Genomic DNA, 23294 nt, shown 5'->3' with positions numbered 1-23294 from the left:
ATCCATTATAGGAGGTAAATCTCTAGAATGAGATCTGATTGGATTTGGTTTTCCTCGAGGTTGATGAAAGAACCCTAGCACGCCAAAGGTTTACATGTTGGTCATGGCGGTAAAACACACATATAAATATGTTGACTAAATATTGAAGATGATTGATGCTGCCAGATGATTAGGTGTCGGATGTTGAAGAGTGGAGTGTGAAAGTGTAGCAGAGAGACAACCAGTCAAAGATTTCATCAAAGATAATAGAGACTGAGTGTTGGAGGTGCAATCGGTGAGAGGGTTTAGCAGAGGCTTAACCGGAAAGGTCAGAGTGACTGGTAAACTGCAAAGTGAGTTGCAGTGGTGTAAACCTATGGTGCTAGAACCTGCAGAAAGGTAGAGAAGGTGTTGTAGTGCAGTGGAAGTGTCAGTGAAGATCTGGCAAGGCAAGATTAGAGTAGCGTTTAACTGGTAAGATGAGAACCGGTAAAGATTAGAGTGGAGAGAATTGGCAGAGTGAAGATTACCGGTAGTAGCAAGTAGCAGTGAATCTGATTGAGAAGAGAGCCGACAGAGACAAAGTAGAGGAGGAGCCAGAGAAGGTGAGTAGAGAATAGACAAAAAATCGAATAGAGGTAAACTGGTGAAGAGATATGTGTGAGAGTTATAAAGCTCTTTTGTAACAAGACTATTACTATTTTTTTATATATGTTATTGTATATCATTGAGTTGGAGCTCGGTGTAGGGGTTGGTGCTCCTTGGGTTGGTGCCCTAAAATTAGGGGTTGGTGCTCCTTGGGTTGGTTCCCTAAATCAGGGGTTGGTGCTCCTTGGATTGGTACCCTAAACTTTGTAATCAGTGTTTATTGTGAGGCTGGATTGGAGCAGTAGTCTCTAGCAACATTTCTCACCAAGGTTTTTCCCATGCTAGTTTTTCCTCGTACATCTGGTGTTATGTGATGTTTCTTTTGTGTGTGGTTGCACTTGTGATATCCTCCCCTATCTCACTGGCATGTTTACTTTGTGATTAGATCTACCAATAGGTACACACACATAGGATTAAAAAGGTTAAAGTTTGGAAACCACTTATTCATCCCCCCTCTCAGTGGCATCTTGTGTTCAACATGGATATTCTCATGGACAACAATAATATCATCTAAAATTTGTGTACCAGGAACAAAACCATTTTGATGCTTCGAAATCAAAGAGGGCAAAAAATGTTTAAGCCTAAACACAATGATCTTAGTAAATATTTTATAGATCGAGTTACGTAAACTAATGGATCTAAAGTCCTTAAAGGAACTAGCGTTAGGTTTCTTAGGGATCGGGACAAAAAAAGTGGCATTTAGTTCCTTAAGAAGCGATTTGGAACCAAAGAACTCTCTTGCAGCATCCACAACATCCAAACCAATAATTTGCCAAAAGGTTTGAAAAAAGAACATTAGGAAGCCATCAGAGCTAGGAACTTTATTACCTTCAAAGATGAAGACTGCAACTCTAACCTCATCATGAGATGGGATTTTGGTTAGCTCCTTATTCATGTCCTGGGAGATAGTACGTCTAAACTCCCGTAGGATCTCATCTTGAGCATTAACACCAAGAGGGCCATAATGTGAAAGAAGAGCAGAAAAATGTCTAATGGCTTCCTGGTTCAACTCCTCCTACTTATCAATCCAGCAATGATCCACCAAAATTTTATTGATTCTATTTGAAGCCCTATTTTTTAGGGTAGTCATATGAAAAACCTTCGTGTTTTTGTCACTAGATTTGAGCCATAAAGCTCTAGACCTCTACTTCTAGATTTCCTCCTCCTTAGAGATGATATCATGAATCTTGGTAAACAATTCAACTTCTTTGTCCATAACTATAGGATCATACCCCACATCTTGAATCTGAGACTGGACATCATCGAAATCTTTCTTGAGCTTCTCTTTTATCTGAAAAATATTGCTGAAGGATGATTTATTCCAGAGTTGGATATTGGACTTGACATTGGATAGTTTCTTCGCCACTCTAAACATTGCAGTTCCCTGAATGTCAACATTCCACCATTTAGAAATATTGTCATGAATATCTGGAGCTAAAAGCCACATCTTCTCAAACTTGAAGGGGAAGACCTTCCTCTTGATCAAAGGGGATATACTCAGACAAATTGGGAAATGATCCAATCCAATTCTGGATAACACATTTAATCTACAAGAAGCATCATGAATCCACTCAGGAGAAATAATAGCTCTATCTAGTCTGACTTGGATGAGGTCCCCCCCACTTCTTCTATTGAACCAAGTGAATTTATCCCCAAGGAGATCAAGGTCTAACAAACCCAGAGAATTAATCATATCCGCCAAGTCCTGCCTACTTTCATCTGAAATAGGCATCCCACTAGCCTTTTCCATACTAGATAATGGGGTATTAAACTCCCGCAATAGAATCCATTTCTCATTTGGGAAAGCCATTCTAGCATTAATGATAGAGGACCAGAGCATTTTTCTAGCATTTTTCCCATTTGGGGCATATATATTAGATATGATCCAAGATGACCCATCAGATTGACTAGTAAATCTAGTGGTAATGTGATTAGGAGAGGTAAAGACAACCTTACCCAAAATCCATCTAGGATTCTACAAAGTGGCAATACCACCAGAATCCCCATCAACATCAGCACAATGAGTTCCACACTCTCCGAAAAACAACCAAACATTTTGGTTTCTTGAACAAGATGTATATCTGGCTTGTGACCTCTAACCAAGTTGGATATAAGATCATGTTTGTGGGGATGATTCAATCCCCTAATATTCTATGAAATGACTTTCATTTGATTGGATGGGGGGAACCAATCCCCATGTCTTGTAGTGTTCTTTGGACTCCATCAACAATGGAAGCCTGACTATGCTTGTCTCTGCTAATCGCATTGGGAGGCCTCCCCACTGCCCTCAAATCAGATCCACAATCCGCCTTTTGTCTGTTTGTAGTCTTAACACCACTAGGAACCGGTATTAATAAATGACCATTTGGGGAGTTCATTTTTCTATGCTTAGCTTTAACCTCAATAAACGGTTTTGGATTATCATCATCTGTGGTCACGTCATCGGTAATATTTGAATCCAATGAGTTCCCAACTTCAACAACAAGGTGGATGGAAGGATCCAGTTTCCTATAAACCTCCATCACAAATTAATCCCCATAAGAAATCTCCTCAGGCTTCAAACTTCCCCTTGCATCCCCCCTTCATTCAAGGGCTCTAGGTTTAAAAGATTTGGATCTAGTCCATCCTGAACACACTAGATATTATTCACTCCATCCATACATGGAGGGGGAGCCAAGGGAAGGGACTCCACCAAATCCACCCCCTTTGTTTCATCTTTCTTCTTCTAGGTCGTCTTAGGCTTAGGCTTAGAAGGGCATTCCCTAGCCCAATGACCAACTTTTTTACAATGGAAGCTTGAGCAAAGGGAATAGATTCATACTCTACTTTTTGAACCCATCTACCCAGTTTAGAGAAGAGGTCAATCTCCTTCGGCAAATTAGCAAATTGTTTAACATTCACACAGATTCTAGCATACACCAGGCGCCTCTTCGTAGAGGTCATTAGGTCAACTAAAAGGAGCTCACCAAAGCACACAACAATCCCAACAAATATTTCTTTGCCCCAAAACTCCATAAGAAAACTTGGTAGCCGCACTCAAATAGGGGCCTCATTACATTCCCATTCCTTCGGGTTAAAGCCTGCTTCCCATTTCTTGAGAGCCAATGATGATTTGTCTAACATCCAAGGACCACCCGCTAAGACAAATTGAAGGTCCTCCTCACAAGCAAAGGAGAAGGAGAAAAAACCGTTAGACATGGCCACCACATCAATCTGACCCTTTCCCTTCCATTTCCGGGACACCCAATCCCTAACAGCTTCAATATTAGGTCGAGGGCCAATAAACTTGCCAACCAAGACAGAGGCCAGATTAGCCATATTCCTTTCCACGATACAATCTGGAATAGAAATGGAACAAGAACTAGACTCCGAGTCCACTTTATGGGGAATAGGCACAATAGCCTTGCCTTTGAGGTTTGACGCAAACAAAGTAGACCATTTTCTATTGTAGTCCAGAGATCCCAGTTTCCTGAGAATCTCCATAGACTTCCTCGGACCCTCCCCGCCACAAGGTAAAACAGTAGAGTCATCTTTTTCTTTTGGTTGTACCGGCAAGGTGCCCCCATCCCAAATCTCATTGAGAGTTCCATTAGAAGCTTCGGATTTCATTTCTCTCATGGTGGAAATCACGTGGGAACCTCTGGAACCTACATCACCCGATCTTCCCGCTTCTGCTCCATTTGAATTCAAACTAGTCGCTCCAGTCGTTCCCACCTCTCCCATCGCTCCCAATATTGTTATAAATACACAACAATTATTAGAAAGTTATTAGTACTTTTTTCTAATATTATTGATAGAATTATCCAAATATAATTTTTGTATTAATTGAAATAATTTTTTATTTTAAAATATCAATAATTTATATATTTACCATCCCTATTAATATTGTATTTTTAAGTGTTATCAAAATTGTACATGTTAAATCTAATTTTCAACCAAGAACATTTTAATCATATTATTGTATCATTAAATTTATACTTTTAATTTGTAAAATTTGTTTGATTTATATTTATAAACCTGGTCAATTCCCTATCCTAATGTGACACAAAGATGAAAAATTATAGTGAAATTAGGTGATCTTTCAACCGTGGAAATGGGTTATTGACCAATGTAAAACCCATCATAGGTAGATGCTTTTTTCCCATATGCATAGATGAACACGCAAAAACCCTAACGTGAAGTGTTTTTAGGAGCAGCACATGTTCTTTCACAATAGAATTATAACAAATTGACTTGAACATCGAGCGGGGAACTATTTCTTCCTTGTCGTACTTAAAAGCATGGATTGAAAAACCATTTACTGTCTTTTAGAGTTTTCATTCAAAACAAGTATTCTCTCATCATCATATTCATGCTTTTCTTCTTCCCCAAGTATGCATAAACATTTGTAATAGTAAAATTACCATTTTCAAGAGATATAGGACAACCTTTTTCGATTGAATAACCAGTGGAATTTAATTTCATATTATCTGGAGGGGCCACAATATAATTCGAATCCAAGGCCAGTGAATGACAGGAAGATGGAACTTCACAACAGTATATAGCTGTCAAGTGGTCCAAGAATACTTCAATCTCAACATCAAACAAATAAAAAAAGGAATAAAGATTGTTTACATGGAAGCGTAATCAACCATATGAAGGGCATATTCTAATGTGTTTCAAGACAAGGAATGGACTGAACAATAAATTTATATCACGTCACATGAAAAAAGAGAATGGCGGGTGCTTTTTAGTCGAGGACAATCGGCATATTTTTTAAAGCTAATGCTTTACGGATAAATTAAGCAGTAAAACAACTTTTAGCCACGCCTCTGAAGACTACAGATTTCATAGCCTTGAAAATAATCATTGTGGAATGTGGGGCAGACGGCTGATGACGAAATGTTCTTGGATTTTATGTACAGGGGGCTAATCAAGAGATTTTTATTATTTTCTAGGGTTTTAAAACATTGTTTAGTCCTTGATTTCTGGGGTTGTTAAAAATGACTCCTCCTTCCCTCGTCTAGTGGAACAAAACTTCCGGGAAACCCACAAAACAACACGTAGATTAGGTGACAGCACAATAGACAACTACTTTTAAAAATACTAAAGGAGATGAATCATAATGCGTGTTCCTGTCTAGATCCAACTGCCTTAATTACACTTACCCATGGCAGGTTAGAACGTATTAGGAAAGACTCCTTTTCTTTATTATTTGATTCTTACCAAATCGTCTTATTAACAGTTCCTTCTTCTCATTTCCTCCACATGGGTTTACAGGATCTTCTGAGTAGAGCCGACAAAACTACGACAATAGAACGCTGGTACTTTTTCTTGGAGGCCCATTTTACAGCAGCCTTTTGCTTGGGCTTGGTGGTCCTTTAAGCTTGAAGGACTAGATAAGAGGCTATAAGTAAAAATCAAGTGCTTGAAGAATTAGCACCGTTCGTTCAAGCACTGGGACAGCATGGAGAATAGTAAGAGTTTGCTTATTGCTTTCATTGTGATTGTGTGCATTTTAAGCAAGATTGAAGGACAGGGGCTCAAATTAGGGTTCTACGACAGTGTCTGCCCACAAGCCGAAAAGATTATACTAAATTTTGCTAAAAAGCATATTAGCTTGGTTCCAGAGATGGCTGCTCCCCTCCTCAGGATGCATTTCCATGACTGCTTTGTTAGGGTTAGTATATATATAACAGCTGGTCTCTATTACTGCTTTGTTAGGGTTAGTATATATATAACAACTGGTCTTTATTACTGCTTTGAGTTACTATACTGAAAAGTTTCAGATCTCGGTAATATTTTATGATCTAACAGGGATGCGATGGATCTGTGCTGTTGAATTCTACCAATAGTACTGCAGAAAAGAATGCAACTCCAAATCTTACGATCAGGGGATTTGATCTTATAGATAAGGCCAAGACTGCTGTAGAGAAGCAGTGCCCAGGGGTTGTCTCATGCGCCGACATTATTGCATTGATGGCCAGAGATTCTATATTGGTTGCTGTAAGAACATGTTTCTTTAATTTATTCGTGTTGTCATTTTAACAGAGGCTTTTTTGGGGGCCAAGATCTGGAAAAAGTTTTGTGCAGGTGTTTTGATTTTTTTTGTTGGTATTTGGTGTTTAATTGTTTGTTTCTTTGTTGGGGTGAAAATGTTTTTGGAGCTTGATCTTGCTGTAATAAAATGTTTGATGTAGCATGGAAGGCCATTTTGGAACGTTCCAACTGGTCGCAGAGATGGACGAATATCAAATGCATCAGAAGCATTGTCAAATATTCCTGCCCCTACTTCCAACTTCTCGCAGCTCAATACTTCTTTTGCCAACAAAGGATTGAGCGTGAAAGATCTTGTCATTTTATCGGGTAATTACCAAATACTCCCCATTTTCAGCATTAAACTCGGTAGTACTTTGTGTTTGATATTGAATGTTTTTATTTTTCATCTCTCTATTAACATTCAGATCATATTTAATTTTCTATTATTAATGATCTATCATTAGTATTTTGATAATCATAAGTATATATTCTTCCTGATTTTATTTTTAATATCTATTTTGTTTTCTAATTAAAATTAGAGATAATTATTTGAGGAAAAATATTTATGTTCACAGATGAAAAATGTAGGTTAGAATGTGGTAATAAGCATTGAAATTAAGGTAGTAATTTTAGAAAAAATATTGTACCTTTAAAAAAATTAATATATCAAATATTTATCTCACACACATATATAGAAGTTAATGTATAATTATTTACAACAAAAAAATTACTAACAATAAAAATTAAATAAGACAATGAAATTAGTGTTAATAAATATCATGATGAATGCAAGTTGTGGTAATTTTATCATAGAATGAATAGAGTAATGATTATCTAGATAAAATAATTCTAAGAAAAAACAATAGATTTCTTTTAGAATTTCTAATAAAAATTTGAAGCAATGATTTCTAAATAATAAGAAAAATAATGTACACATACTTCTAATAGGAATTGAAAATCTAAATAAATTGATTTTTTAAATAAAATATAAATTTAAAAAATTTATTAAAAATTATTACTCATTTGATGTTTTCATTTTCACAATTTATTATATGATTTATTCTATTCAACTATTGACTATATATACATATACATATACATATATATACATACACACATATATACTTGAATGACTGTTTTTATTCTTTCCTATTATTTTTTATTTTTTTAAGAAACAAAAATATAAAGTCTTAATCCTACAAAACATTTTAAAAATTTATAGACATCACCTAAATGACCTATGAACATAAACTATGCCTTGTTTAATTTTCAAACTAAATAAAATTTAATATTCAACTTTTTTCCTATATAATTTTTTAATATATATGATTTTTTTTATACAAAATAAAACATCTTTTTTTTCTTTAGAAACAAAAATATAAAGTCTCAATCCACGTCACCTAAATAACATAAACTCTTGTTTAGTTTTCAAACTAAATAAAAGTAAAGTTTATATTTCACATCATCACCATTCAAAATATCAGTTAAATACATGAAATCTTCTTAAAGTGCCAGCCATATAATTTTTCTGTAATTTTACATTATTCAATATTTAATTTGAAGCACGAACAACCCATCTACTCCAAGTTCAATAATGCCATGACCCTCTATTATTGTTCTTATTATAATAATTGATGGTCAAAAATGTTGTTTAACTCTACCTTCTAGAGAATTGCACAATATCAAATCGAATTGACATCTTATTATTACGAGGGAACAACTTTTTGTAATAGTTGTTCATATATTTTTTTAAAATAATTTGTCTATTTTAAATGTTTAGTATATAATAAAATTATATTTTTTATTTTGTAATTTTGAAAAAGAGGTAGCAAATTCAAATCTCTCGAAAGTAAAATATATTCTTTGTTGCAGCACGTTTAAGTGTTTCCCACAAAAAATACCAAATAATTCCATCTGTCTAGACTATAAAAAAATCTTTTTATTTCTTATTCAAATGATGGGCATGAATACTTTTGTGCTGTGAAGGTGCCCACACAATTGGAATCGCCCACTGTAGTTCGTTCAATACCAGGCTTTACAACTTCTCTGGAAACGGGGATTCAGACGTGGACCCCTCCATGGACAAATTCTATGTAGCCAATCTCAAGAAAAACAAATGCAAGAACTCCACCGACAATTCAACTATAGTTGAAATGGACCCAGGGAGCTTTAAGACTTTTGATCTGAGCTACTACCGGCTTGTGAAGAAAAGGAGGGGTCTTTTTCAGTCAGACGCTGCACTGCTTACAGACGCAAACGCCAAAGCATATATTGACCAAGAGCTTGCCAATACAAAGGCCACGTTTTTCAGTCAGTTTGCAAAATCAATGGAAAAGATGGGACGAGTAGGTGTCCTCACTGGAAGTGCAGGAGAGATCAGAAAGCAGTGCGCTTTTGTCAATTGAATTCATCTTTTATAGCAATGTAATTCTTCATTCATTTGCAAAGTTGTTGATGTTGCACTGTTTAAACTCAATAATTGTTCAGGTTGTACTATTTTAGCTCCCTAATATGTTTTGAATATATATTTTGATGTTACTTTTTAAGTTTGGTTTGGTTTTCCATGTCAGAGATAAGGGTCTCCACCATGCAAATTTTCCTTACTTTTCCCCTGATACAGATTAGATCCATGACACTATTTGTATAGTGTTGCCATTAATTACAAGCTTTGGCAGTTCTTATAAAGTTGTACTTCTTTAGCTTTGCTGCATTAGTTTTAAGACAGGTTTCAATCTGTACGAAGAATAATTTCAATTATTTTGCAAGAGAGGACTGTGAAGTGATGGCATCTTGACCGTAATTCATTTGGACTTTTATATGTGCCTTTAAATTACTTATCATTGTTTAATATAAATAAGATGTAAAATTAATACTAATTGTCTGATTATTAAATTTATTAATATTTCAATTAAATATTCATAATTTTCTTTATAGTAATATAATTATATTTCAACGTTATCTGTAGGTTTTCAAGTGTTCCCTACTAACTTGTACATCTACATTCACAGCTAGAACAGCTGATTCCACTGTCTGCATACATTTGTGTATTGAAGCAAACAATCTCTTTAATGATGGTCAACACCATCACTTGCTTAATTTTTTTTAAGTACATGAATGCTTGCATCTTTCTGCACACTTTAATTTCAAGAAAGGCAGTACAAAATGAAATTGTAATTGATGATCAATTCTCTATGAAGAAGAAGCAATCCTGAGCCAAATAGAGCTACCTGTATTATGTGATCCAAGGGATAAGGGATATTTTTCACTTACAATCAGTTGTTGACACGTGGCGTGTTCAAATTAGAGAATTTCAAACTATTTGACAAAATTGTTATCCATGGGTTTGGATCCCATAACCTCCTCCTTACAAGTGGGCACTTCCACCGCAATGCCACGTGTCCTCTTTATTGTTTTAAGTGGTAAAGTTTCTTTTGTCCAATGCGGATAGGGACAAAACTAGCGTGTGGTTTGCCTGGGGGTTGAGCCTGTGACCCCACGCGGCCCAAAATAAGCTGCGGCCGATGTGCCTCTAAGGGCTTCACAGTTTACTGCGGAGGTCACTTTATTTAAACAATCTTCATCAGCCAATCCTTATGTAAATAGGGGTCTTGGTAAAAACAAACCCCTAAAATATGAAGATTGTTTGAACCCCTAAAATGGTAAAGGGGTCTATTCGTACCTTATTGTTAGGGGAGAAGATTATTTTTGTAGTTATTTGTTTTAGCCTAATTTGGGCTAAATTTGTGTATAAAAAGGGGTTAAAAAGCCTTTGTAGACATTCAGGTGATGAGAAGGAGAGATTTCTCTAGAGACTTTGTTATCAATCCGGTACATCAGAATGTTGTGATGCTGTTGTACTTGAAGGGAAAGATATTGTGCCGGTTGTAATTAATTATTGGAGCTAATCGGATCGGTCCCCCTATTGGAGCAGGACCCAGAGACATAGTCCATCAGGATGAACTCCGTTATCAACTGTGTTTTGTCTTCTATCTTTCTACTCTCTTTCTTTCATTTCATTACCTTTATTATGCTTTATTCATTTAAGAATTATTATGTTAATTCGCTCAAATTAAAGCTTTGAATTAACTTATGTAATTGCTATAAGCATTAATTATGCAATAGTCATAGATCCTAATCAAATCAAGTTTGGTATCAGAGCTTTATTTGACTAGTATTGCAGAATTGAATGCTAACAAGATCCAGGATTCAACGAGGCGAAGTCAAGCTTGAAGAATATAATCCTGAGATTGGAAAACGAAGAACTAATCCACCATCACAGATGGAAGGAAAAGGTGGTGGAGAAGGTTCTGGAGACAAAAGTATTCAGAAGACTCTTCAGAATTTGGAAACCATTGTACAAGTTTTAGTACAGGAGAGAGAGGACAAGATGCGAAGACATGCAGCTCGTGAGAACAAAGGAAAAAGACCAGGAGGTGACCGTGAGCCTCCAAAAACACCCCCATCTCCTTCTTCTCCTTCTTCCCCGTCTTCTCCCTCTTCTACTCATTCTGAGTCTTCTTCTCTTTTCAAGAGTTCACATAAGCCTAAGATTAAATTGGATGTAAAATTTGATCTACCAAACTATTGTGGGGAATTAAATGTTGAAAAATTAGATGATTGGATTCAATAGGTTGAAGTCTATTGTAGAGTCCAAAACCTCTTAGATGATGCCGATAGGATCCAGTTAGCTACTCTTCAGTTAGGAGGTACATCTCTAACCTGGTGGGAGAGTAGAATTCGGGATGGGTCTTCACAACATGGTAAAATCAATTTAACTTGGTCAGACTTTGTTAATGCTCTCAAGAAGCAATTCTAACCCCTAGGCCATATGCAATAGCTAATGATGAGCTGGCAACTTTTTAGGCAAGGGAAAGGTCAGTCTGTCCAGGATTACACCCATGAATTCAGAAAGAAGGCTATTGCATTAAATGTTCCATTGTATACCCAGGACACATTGCTTAAGTACATAGGTGGTCTTCACTCTTATCTGAGACATTCAATTTTGGTCTTGAATCCTAGTAACTTAGATGAAGTCTGTGTTCAAGCCACACACCTAGAGTCAAGAGGTAAGGGTTCTTTTATTGATAAGTCTGATAAGAAGCCATCTAAGTCTGAGAAAAAATCCCAAAACAAAGGGAAGGGGAAAAAGACAGCTACAGTGAAGAAAGAGGGTGAAAAACCCACATGCTCACATTGCAAGAAAGAAGGGCATGATGATTCTAGGTGCTAGAAGCTGCACCCTTAAAAGAGGCCAAAGAGATATGGTGGAAACAAAGACAAACAAAATATTGCTGCTATAGTTCAACAGGATCTTGGATCTGACTCTGGAGATGAGACAAAGATCATTGCTACTGGAATCCAAGGTAAAGAAAAAGGTAGATCTCTCTCATCAGCTACAAGTTCTTCTAATATAAGTGCAAGTACAAGTAAAGATTCTGCTCCTAAGAATGATAAGCAAAGGAATGAATTATTTCATATTCGGGTTGTTATCAAACATACTAAAGTTGATACATTATTTGATACGGGTTCTCAAGTTAACTTGATATCTGAAGAAATTGTTAAAAAGCTTAACTTGACTACAATACCTCATCCGAAACCATACCCTCTGGGATGGGTTTGCAATGATGCACAATTGCAAGTAACTAAACAATGTAAGATAAGATTTGCTATCACTGCAAACTTTGTAGATGAGGTAGAAGCTGATGCAGTCCCTTTAGATATTTGTGGTCTTGTACTTGGGAGTCCCTATTTGTATGATCAACAAGCTATCTTCTATAGAGGGGAGAACAAATACCATCTTCTTAAAGATAAGGTTGAATATATTATACAGGCACATAAGGTAAAGATTAATCTTGCACTAGTTAATGTTGGTCAAATGAAAAGGTTAGTCAACTCTAGTAAGAACTTTGTATTAATGCTTGTAAAAGCCAAAGAGTAAGAAACATCTGAGGCATTTAAAGGATGTGATCCTAAACATAAGGCTAAAATGGTCAAAGTTGTTTCTGCTTACGATGACTTGTTTTAGAAACCAAAAGGATTGCCTCCTAAGAGAGAGATACAACATGAGATCCAGTTGCAATAATCCTAAGAGAGAGATACAACATGAGATCCAGTTGCAATAGGATGTGCCACTTCCAAACATTGGCATGTACCGGTTATCAGTCTTGCAAAATGAAGAGATCAAAAAGCAGGTTCAAGAGCTGGTTGAGAGAGGAGTTATTCGTCCTAGTACATCTCCTTGCGGTTCTCCTATTGTGTTGGTTCCAAAAAAAGATGGGACTTGGAGAATGTGCATCGACTATAGGGCTCTGAACAAGATAACGATAAAGAACAGGTACCCTCTTCCTAGAATTGATGATTTACTTGACCAGTTGAAACATGCAATTTATTTCACTAAGTTAGACTTGCATAGTGGATATCATTAGATACAAATTGCAAGAAATGATATTTGGAAAACTGTTTTTAAGACAAAACAAGGACTTTACAAGTGGTTGGTTATGCCCTTCGGGCTTTGTAATGCACCAGCTACATTCATGAGAGTCATGAATGATGTCTTTCATCCTTTTATTGATGATTTTGTCATAGTCTACCTAGATGATATTCTTGTATTTAGCAAGTCTTGGGAAGATCATGTAATTCATGTTAAAAAAGTCTTGGATGTACTGAGGAAAGAAAAACTTTTTGTAAAGATGTCTAAATGCAATTTCGCTAAGACATCCTTAGTGTACCTAGGCTATGTCGTAGGGAATGGTCAACTGAAAGTAGACCATGCAAAGGTACATTGTATTGTAAAATGGCCTAAGCCAAGTACAGTCATAGAAGTCAGGAGTTTCTTAGGTGCAATTCAGTACTGGAGGAAGTTCATTGCAAACTTCTCTTTTATTGCATCACCATTGCATGCATTGACCAGTACGAAGGCAACTTTTCAGTGGGGAGGTCCACAACAGAAGGCTTTCAACACCTTGAAGGAAAAGTTGAGCACTGCACCAGTTCTGGCTTTACCAGATTTACATCAACCATTTGAGATCGAGACAGATGCTAGCGGGTTTGCCATGGGAGCTGTACTCATGAAAGGAGGTAAACCAGTCAGCTACCACTCTAAAACTTTTTTAGGCGTAGTAAGTAACTATCCCACTTATGATAAGGAACTTTATGCTTTAGTTCAGAGTGTTAAGAAATGGAAACACTACTTAATGGGCAAAGAAACTATAATCCACACTGATCATCAGCCACTTCAGTATTTGCACTCACAGTCTAAACTACAACAAAGTAGGCATTTTAGGTGGATGGCTTTTCTTCAACAGTTTCATTTGGTGATTAAGTATAAGAAAGGTGCCCATAACAAAGTAGCAGATATGCTCTCTAGGCCTTCGGTTAAGAATGCTTTGATAATCCTTAAAAATAGTTCCATGGTTCATGAAAGTTTTCAGGAACAATATGCTGATGATGAGAACTTTAAGGACATATATGCAACTCTAATCTAGGGTAAACATGTAGAAGAAAAAGATTACTATGTGCAGGATAACTTGTTGTACCACTTGGGTAAATTATGCATTCCTAAAGATGAATAGGCATAGGTGATTCGAGAAGCACATACCTCTTTGATTGCAGGACATTTCGGGGTAAGTAAAACATTGGTTCAATTGCAGAAGTATTGTTACTGGCCTCATATGCAGGAAACTGTTACAAAGTATATAAAGGGATGTGTAATGTGTGTAACCAGTAAACCAAGTAATAGGAAATTGGGTTTGTATACACCATTACCTGTACCATCCCATCCATGGGAAAGTGTGTCTATGGACTTTGTGGGAGGTTTACCTATGTCTAGGAAAGGACATGATTATTTGTATGTTGTTGTTGATCGATTCAACAAAATGTGTATTCTAATGCCTTGTAAGAAACAGGTCACTACTGAACTAACAGCTCATATGTACTTCCAATTTGTATGGGTTCATTTTGGGTTACCTACTTCTATTGTATCGGATCAAGATTCTCGTTTCTTAGGGGAATTTTGGACATCTTTGTGGGGACTCATGGACACCAAGTTGAAGAAGAGTACAACCTTCCATCCGCAGACTAACGGACAGATAAAGGTAGTCAACAGGACAGTTGTTCATCTGCTTAGAGGTTACTGTAGCAAGCATCCTAAGTTGTGGGATGAGAATCTTTATTATGTGCAGCATGCTTACAACCATGCATCACATTCTTCTACAAAGAGGTCTCCTTTTGAGACTTGCTTCGGTTACTTGCCAAGAACATCGATGGACTTTGCCTTTGGAAAAGATGATGTTGAAGATGGACGTCATGATGCAGAGAAGGCTTTGAAGTTCATTCAAAAAGTCCAAGCAGTTCATCAGGCAGTAGAAGCTCAGTTGGAGAAGAGCCAAGCCAAATACAAGGCTCGACATGACAAGCATCGCATAGATCATCATTTTCAGATTTGTGACCGTGTTTGGTTACATATCAACAAGGAAAGGATGCAAGGTGAAGGTAAGAAGCTTAAGCCTATCAGATATGGTCCCTTTGAGATCTTGGAAAAGATCGGTACCAATGCCTTTCACCTTAATCTTCCTCCATATATGCAAATTTACTCAGTTGTAAATGTAGAAAATCTGAAGTCGTATGAGCCTCCAATGATATTCGATGAAGAGGCTAATATTCAAGTTCCTTCAGTTGATGACCTTGCACCTAAGTATATGTCAAAGCTGCCAGAGGATGTCATTCTTGACAGAAATGTCAAATCTTCAAAAAGAGGTGCTATTGAGTACCTTAAAGTGGGACGAAAAGGAATGCATCCTGGTAAGGCAAAATGGATGGAGATTGGTAAAGTGAGGGAGCTATACCCTCACCTACTTTCTGAGTAATCAAGCTTTCGGAGGTCCAAAAGCTCTCCAGTGGGGAGGCCTGATCCAAGGGATATTTTTCACTTAAAATTTAAGTATCTTCAATGCTCCAAAAATCAGCTCAACCAATCAGTGGTTGACACGTGGCGTGTTGAAATTAGAGAATTTTAAACTATTTGACAAAATTTTTATCCATGGGTTTTGATCTTGTAACCTCCTCCTTACAAGTCGGCACTTCCACCGCTATGCCACATGTCCTCTTTACTGTTTTAAGTGGTAAAGTTTGTTTTATCCAATGCGGATAGGGACAACACTAGTGTGTGGCTTGCGTGGAGGTTGAGCCTGTGACCCCACGTGGCCCAAAATAGGCTGCGACCGATGCGCCTCTGAGGGCCTCAGAGTTAATTGCGGAGGTCACTTTATTTAAACAATCTTCATCAGCCAATCCTTATGTAAATAGGGATCTTGGTAAAAACAAACCCCTAAAATATGAAGATTGTTTGAACCCCTAAAATGGTAAAGGGGTCTATTCGTACCTTATTGTTAGGGGAGAAGATTATTTTTATAGTTATTTGTTTTAGCCTAATTTTGGCTAAATTTGTGTATAAAAAGGGGGTAAAAAGCCTTTGTAGACATTCAGGTGATGAGAAGGAGAGATTTCTCTAGAGACTTTGTTATCAATCCTGTACATTAGAATGTTGTGATGTTGTTGTACTTGAAGGGAAAGCTATTGTGCCAATTGTAATTAATTATTGGAGCTAATCGGATCGGTCCCCCTATTGGAGCAGGACCCAAAGACGTAGACCACCAGGACGAACTCCGTTATCAACTGTGTTTTATCTTCTATCTTTCTACTCTCTTTCTTTCAGTTCATTACCTTTATTATGCTTTATTCATTTAAGAATTATTATGTTAATTCGCTCAAATTAAAGCTTTAAATTAACTTATGTAATTGCTATAAGCATTCATTATGCAATAGTCATAGATCCTAATCAGATCATTATGTCATCTAGAGCCCTAAGAAACTAGTTTGCAATCAAAATATCTACCATCTGTTTTACCCATTTTTTAATTTCCCTAGATCAAGTAAAATGACTACAAACATTAATGACATATCACAATTCACATGACGATGGTCTAAGATCATCTCTAATGTGCAGGTCTAAATTGTTTCCTTGTATTTTGATGATTGTTTGACAATATGCCAATGGTTGAACCTGGTATTTTACTAAATTTATCCTTTGTTCTATGTATGCTAATTTGATTGAATATTTAATGGATTGTCTCTTATGTAATAATATAAATTAATCTATTATTGATATACTTTTCAATAAATTTACATAATATTATAAATTTTGAATCTTAATATCTAATTATATAGACTAGCACTTGCATCCAAAGGAGGTGCAAGGGTTGTTTTCATAGTACATATTTTCTTACGAAGCAACTTCATCGTGGAGATATGTTCAATAATGTTTAGAATATCGAAATAAAAATTGTGATACAAAAATAAATAATAATAAGACTAACTCCATTTCTATGTGATTAAATTATTATTGATTTTTAATATTACTTTGTTTATGACCCTTTCATGGTTCATGTGCTATGATAACCACAATCTTTTTCCCACTCATAGATACTTGCTTGGAGATAGCTTTTGACACCCAAGACATAATTGATGAATGTTCTGCTCAGCCTTTGTATTGCAATAGGGGAAGATTATCATAGTTCCAATAACCATTCACTTCTTGTGTGTCCAACCCTTCAATTATTGACTTTAAAGAAACCAAAAAAATTGATAACTAAAAGTTCGTTAATAAATTTCACTTTTTAAACTTTTTTGGATTTTAATTGGCCCATTGCACACTACTACTATGGTATATATGCATGACTATTGGATCATTTGTGCATAAATATTGATAATTTTAAGTGCACAATTATTGGGACATCTTGAGTAGGTATTGGACAACACTTTGAGATGCTTATTTTTTAACCCTTACACATATAACTTATCCCATGGTGTGTGTTGGTACTATCTACAAACCAAAACAATAGCTATAAGCAATTAAATCGCATACAAAAACATTTAAAAAAAATCTTCAAAATATGATGCAAATTGCATGAAATTAACTATACTACTAATAGACTTCCCCTACCCCTCAATCCAATAAATTATTCTTCCAATATAAGATGGAGAAGAGGATTAGAGATCTGAAATATAGGATGAGTTGTACAATTCAAACTGCACAAGAGCTCAAGCTTGTTCATCATGCGTTGCATTTAAATCAGCCTTCAACTACTGCTTCCGTTAAAGATAGAGTGGAAACTATGTTGGGAAAGTAAAACATAAGTAAAAGAAAATCATCAGCAAAAGTAAAACAGTAAAAAATGAAACAATAAACAAACCGATGATTTTTTTGTTCTTCAATGAGTTGTGTGCTCCGAACTGTTTGTATTTTGATCCACATGATTTACTCTACTTGTAGACAAACTTGTGGTGATCTAGATCAAAATCCATAAATGAATCTGCCTACTTCCAAGAAAATGCATTTAAAGAAAATCTAATATCTGATATGAAGTTTGAACAATCAAATCTATACAAGTGGGCAGTAAATTTGACATATCGAATCCTGACTGCCACCAGAAAGTGAAATCTACCAAGATGTGCTCTATTTCAAGACAGGTTTCAAGTTGTATGAAGAATAATTTCAATTATTTTGCAAGGGAGAACTGCCAAGTGATGGCATCTTGACCGTAATTTATGTGGAGTATATGTAGCTTTAAATTACTTATTATTGTTTAATATAAATAAGATGTAAAATTAATGACATGTCACCATTCATATGACGATTCTCCAAGATCATCTGTAATGTGCAGGTCTAAATTTTCTCCTTGTCTTTTGATTATTGTTCGACAATATGCCAATGGTTGAACGCTGATATATTTACTAAATTTATCGTTTGTTCTATGTATGCTAATTTCACTGAATATTTAATGGATTGTCTCTTGGTAATAATTTAAATTAACCCATCATTGACAGAATTTTCAATAAATTCACATAACATTATAAAATTTAAAGTTTACCATGTAAAGCTTAGCCTTTGCAATATTTTCAATTATAAGTATTTTGTAGCTTGATCCCTTTGCTTATATGAAGTTATAATAAAGGTGCATGATCATCATAGTTATATTGAAAATAATAGTTCATAAAAATAGAAGGTTTGTCTTAAGAAAATGAATTATAGGTAAGAAAATATAATCTTGATGACAAGAAATTATTGCTTGTTAATATCTTTAAATTGTTTTTTTAATATAATAAAAAATTATTGAATCACACACAACACACTATTGAAAAAATATTTTGTATACCAAAAAAAACTACAAAATCAATAATAATATAAAAAAAAAAAAACAATATATGGACTGTTTAGTATTCTAAACTCAATCATTGTGCATTGCTTTCTTTAACCTCTTCTTCCTAACACTATTCCACAATATACAAATTCCCCTTCATCTAGGACACGATCTTGACCTCATCTCTTATGATATTGAAGACTTTGCACTCAGCAAGACTTAATCTCCAGTGGGTTCATTTGAAACCATTCAAATTCACTAATAGAGAAAAGGCCTAATGACTATTAGCACTCTTTTGTCTATCTTTACTTTGATTTGATGTATATTAATTTTTCAAATTTTATGTTTTGGTGTTAAACTGTAAGAATATAAAGATCACATAAAAATTATACAAACACTAAAATATAATAGAAATTAGTATCAAGATTAATTGAGAAATGCAGAATAGTTACAAAATCATTTGAAAACTTCTTATGACGCATCTTCATGTGAAAATTTGTCAAAATATTTACTGGCCAAGAACTTCAACAATATTTAGAATATCCAAATAAAAAATTGTGATACAAACACAAATTATGATAAGACTAACCCTATTTCTATGTGATTAAATTTTAGTATTACTTTGTTTGAACTTTTCATTATTGCTGTAACATCTATTTCCCACAGCTGAATGGGATGGATGTTGTGCTCAACCTTTGTATAGCAATACCATTCAATCCCATGTGTATTGTTATAGTAAATTATTCTTTCAGTATAAGATGGGGAAGAAGACTAAAGATAGGATGAGTTGTACAATTCAAACATCAATAGATCAAGCTTGTTCATCATGTGTTGCCTTCAACTACTACTTCCGTTTAAGAAAGAGTAGAAACTATGTTTCAGATAACTTAACACTCTAGAGAAGTAAAACATAAGTAAAAGAAAATCATCTACAAAAATAAAACAGTAAAAATGAAACAATAAATAAACAGTTGATCTTTTTATTCTTCAATTTGCTGTGTGCTGCGAACTGTTTGTATTTTTATCCACATGATTTAGTCTATTAATAGTAGACAAACTTGGTGGTGATCCAGATCAAAATCTATAAATGCATTTGCCTACTTCCAAAGACATCCATTCAAAGAAAATCTAATATCTGACACGAACCATCACATCTATACAATTGGGCAGTAAATTGATATGACATTTCAGACATTTCAGATATCGAATCCGACCACCACCAGAGAGTGAAATCTATCAAGATATACTCTGTATTTATTCAACAACAATCAATGCATTCAGTCAATTGTTAAGTCACCTTTGGCTTTTCAAAACTTGTTTCGGGATAAAGATTGGTAGTTTCCTCTGATATAATAATATTGAGACTAGTAAGTTGTTTAAGAGCATTTTCAGGCATGAGAGTTTTGGCACAGTATTTTCTTCTATTTTACAGTTTAATTTTTAGGTAAGAATGAAGTCGATAGTTTTTGACTGAAGCTTTGAACCAGTGAAATCATAGAGGAAGACCCCATCTTCAATATAATGGTGAGCTTTTAAACATAACTTTGATAAATATAAATGAAATCATTTCTATTCTTAACTTTTCTTAAATTTGTTCAAGAGGTTTATATTAATGTATTTAGTATCTCTGATCTTTTGATCAGTTGATCCTTTTGAGTGTATAGAAAGATTTATTTATTTTTAAGCAATTTATATGTGTTTTTTTTTAATTTTTTTTCAATTGATATGAAAACCTGATGGATCAAATTTGTTGGGTTAAATCATAGAAGAAAAGAAGATCTCTTCTAGTTGTACAAGAATATGCGTGAGATTTGTTACTCTCTTTCATATTGGTAAGACTTCTATATAGAGAGGTAGAATGTAATTCATTTTTTATCTCTGGTCAGCCCATCTTTGAATAAATAGAAAGATTTATCTGTTTTTGAGCAATTTATATGTGTTTTATTTTATTTTCCTTCAAAAACAACTTTCTATTTTAACTTCTATTCCTTTCTAGTCAAAATTTGACTTCTAGACACATTACAAAACTACTACACACTCCAAGTATCCTATACACAATATATAAGATCCTCTCATACAAATAGACATCAATTTAGCTATTTACATTCTTATTCACAATCTTCATTCAATACCAAATTTTACCATTAATTTAGTGATTCACATTTTCAGTTTGTAATCTTCATTCTCAAAAAATCAACATTTTTTTTTTAACATAACTAATATCTCATATTCAAATACAATAAAACATTAAATTTATTTAAATATAAATTAATAATTAATTAAATTAAAATATATCTATGAATCATGAACAATCAACTCTTCTCATTTGCATGACTTCTTCCCTATCATAATAAATGATTTGAATAGTTTTTTAATAAATAATATCCTAAATTGCATCTTAAGTATGCATCATTTGAACACAGATCCAGTATTGTAGATTCATTCGTTTGCTTGCTGCAATTTTCGATTCTTGCAAAATGAAATAAATAATGGACCCAAAACCCATCTCTCAATTGATGCTTTTCACCCATGGAGAGGATCTTCAATAGTAAAGTTGTCTTGTATATTTTTAATTTCATCAAGAGAGAACTTTTCTTGTATATTTTTAATTTCATCAAGAGAGAACTTTTCTGATATAACAACATTCTTCTTTTGTTACTATTGTGGTTGATATCAAATTAATTGTCATTTATGACCACTTAAATGCGCCACCTTCAACTAGGAGAAATCTACTAAGATTTGTATCATGTGTAGACGGATAAATCTGACTACTTTCTTAAATAAATATTTAATATTTATTTTAACCCGGTTCCCCCTATTAATTAAATTCTAATTAATTAATTTCTTCATTTTCATCTATTTGATTAAATGAATTACTCAATTTATTTAATTAAATTCACCTAGACCTTTTCTAGCTTTTAATTAAATAAATCAATTTATTTAATTAATTCCCCTTTCTCCATTTTTAATTAAATTTACATTTAATTAAATTGATCCTTGCAAATAAATAGATCTAATTTATTTCTTAAATCCCCCCACTTGTATTTATGCAAGTTGCATCTTTATTTAGTTGAAATAAAGTAATTTTTATTTTAATTAAAATCCCTTTTGCCCCCACTTGCATTTTTCTACATCTCCCACTTGCCTCCTAAACCTTTTTCTAGATTCTTCTAATCGCTTCCAATTTAGCCTAATTCATTTCCTAATTATTGTCACATTCCCAAGCAAAGAGAAGTCACTTCTTAAAGCCTCCAAAGTCTTCAATAACTATTAAAGACTTTGTGTCTTCAAATGGTTAACCTCTAAAAGTCTTCCAAACCATTAAAGGCTCTTACATAACCACTTATGGTTAACTCATCCCTGACCTTTGGTTAGAGACTTTCCTCTAACTTAAATATCCTTTTGACCCAAGGGTCTCATCAAGCATTCATGGCTTTAACCTTGGTTATCCTATTAACCCTTCCACAAGAGTTTACCCCTTGGGTAAAAGTTTTATCCATTGGATAACCCTAATCTAACCTTAACCATACCTCCTAGGGTAGCCTTCATGTCTTCTGAGACATTTAATTCTTCTTGCATCTCTTCTCAAGCAACCTCTTGTTGACAATTGTCACCATTTCATTGGTGAGAATCGTAAACATGGATTGATTAACTTTCAATCCTAGCCCTTGTTAAGATTATTCAATCTTGACCATCCATTGCCCTATTTTTTCTATAAATAGAGCTCTCATTCTTCATTTTTCATATCAACAATCTTTCATGCATCTATATTATAATCTAATTTACTAAGCATTTTAGCCTCTCTTTGTTAAATCATCATAAATAGCATTTAGGAGTTTTTTTAATATCATAGAATATTCATGCTAGACTAGTATATCATGTTAGGATAAATTTGCTAATCCTTTATCATATCATCATCTTCATACTAGTTTAATCATCATAGTTTTAACATCATATATATCTTAGAATGCATTCATGCATATAAATCAAATATCACGCGTTCTTGGAGTTGTCATTCCTAAGTCACTTGCTCTATGATCTGAGAGCAAAACATTGACTTTAGGGATCCTATGAGATAGAGAACAATGGGACATCCATTGGGAAGTTGAAATATTTCAAATAGTTCATATACTTGCACCAAGAGCTGCATTGGTGTGTGGGTCTTTTGGATTCAGTTTATTCATTTTTGTCACCACATTTTCTTGCATACATTTCTAGCACCCACCGTGGGCCACGCCTCCATAAATAACATCATTTTTTGTGCAAGATAAAGATTACAAGCACTCTGGAGTATACTTTAGCGCATCTGTGGCAAACAATAGGGCATTCATCACACCATTTAGCACAGAAGACCCATCTTCTAGCGCTTTGCAACTTCTTTTTAGTGCATAACATTCTCTAATTTTTTTACGAATAGAAGTATCAACTTGGCGCATTTAGAAATTAGAATAG

At 34.6% G+C, this 23294-nt stretch overlaps 2 protein-coding genes across 5 annotated transcripts; one reads left to right on the top strand and one right to left on the bottom strand.

The window, feature by feature from the left end:
• Positions 1–1777: 1777 nt before the first annotated feature.
• Positions 1778–2437, bottom strand: LOC131859266 (uncharacterized). Its single transcript, XM_059212858.1, has one exon. It carries the CDS (start codon positions 2435–2437, stop codon positions 1778–1780), a length of 660 nt encoding a protein of 219 aa, XP_059068841.1.
• Positions 2438–5651: 3214 nt separating this feature from the next.
• On the top strand, positions 5652–9191 carry LOC131078806 (peroxidase 3). Of its 4 annotated transcripts, none has more exons than XM_058016570.2 (5): positions 5652–5783; positions 5887–6331; positions 6424–6612; positions 6807–6972; positions 8632–9191. In XM_058016570.2, exons 2-5 carry the CDS (start codon positions 6074–6076, stop codon positions 9048–9050), a joined length of 1032 nt encoding a protein of 343 aa, XP_057872553.2. In that variant the 5' UTR covers positions 5652–5783; positions 5887–6073; the 3' UTR covers positions 9051–9191. The 4 variants fall into 4 exon arrangements, with proteins under 4 accessions (XP_057872553.2, XP_057872555.2, XP_057872552.2 ...); XM_058016572.2 differs by having other exon boundaries at positions 5658–5783; positions 5887–6286; XM_058016569.2 differs by lacking the exon at positions 5652–5783 and having other exon boundaries at positions 5810–6331.
• The last annotated feature ends 14103 nt before the right edge of the window (positions 9192–23294 follow it).

This window comes from Cryptomeria japonica, chromosome 2, assembly GCF_030272615.1.
Source record: "Cryptomeria japonica chromosome 2, Sugi_1.0, whole genome shotgun sequence".
NCBI classification, from domain to species: Eukaryota; Viridiplantae; Streptophyta; class Pinopsida; order Cupressales; family Cupressaceae; genus Cryptomeria; species Cryptomeria japonica.
The sequence above is the reverse complement of the archived record's forward strand: the minus strand, read 5'-3'. Positions and strand labels throughout refer to the sequence as shown.

Bases quoted from the DNA above. Each gene is read 5' to 3' on its own strand.
- LOC131859266 (XM_059212858.1), bottom strand. From the start codon at position 2,437: ATGGCTTTCCCAAATGAGAAATGGATTCTATTGCGGGAGTTTAATACC.
- LOC131078806 (XM_058016570.2), top strand. From the start codon at position 6,074: ATGGAGAATAGTAAGAGTTTGCTTATTGCTTTCATTGTGATTGTGTGC. The intron at 6,332-6,423 runs GTTAGTATATAT...ATGATCTAACAG, and splicing joins TCTATTACTGCTTTGTTAGG to GGATGCGATGGATCTGTGCT. The intron at 6,973-8,631 runs GTAATTACCAAA...TGTGCTGTGAAG, and splicing joins AGATCTTGTCATTTTATCGG to GTGCCCACACAATTGGAATC.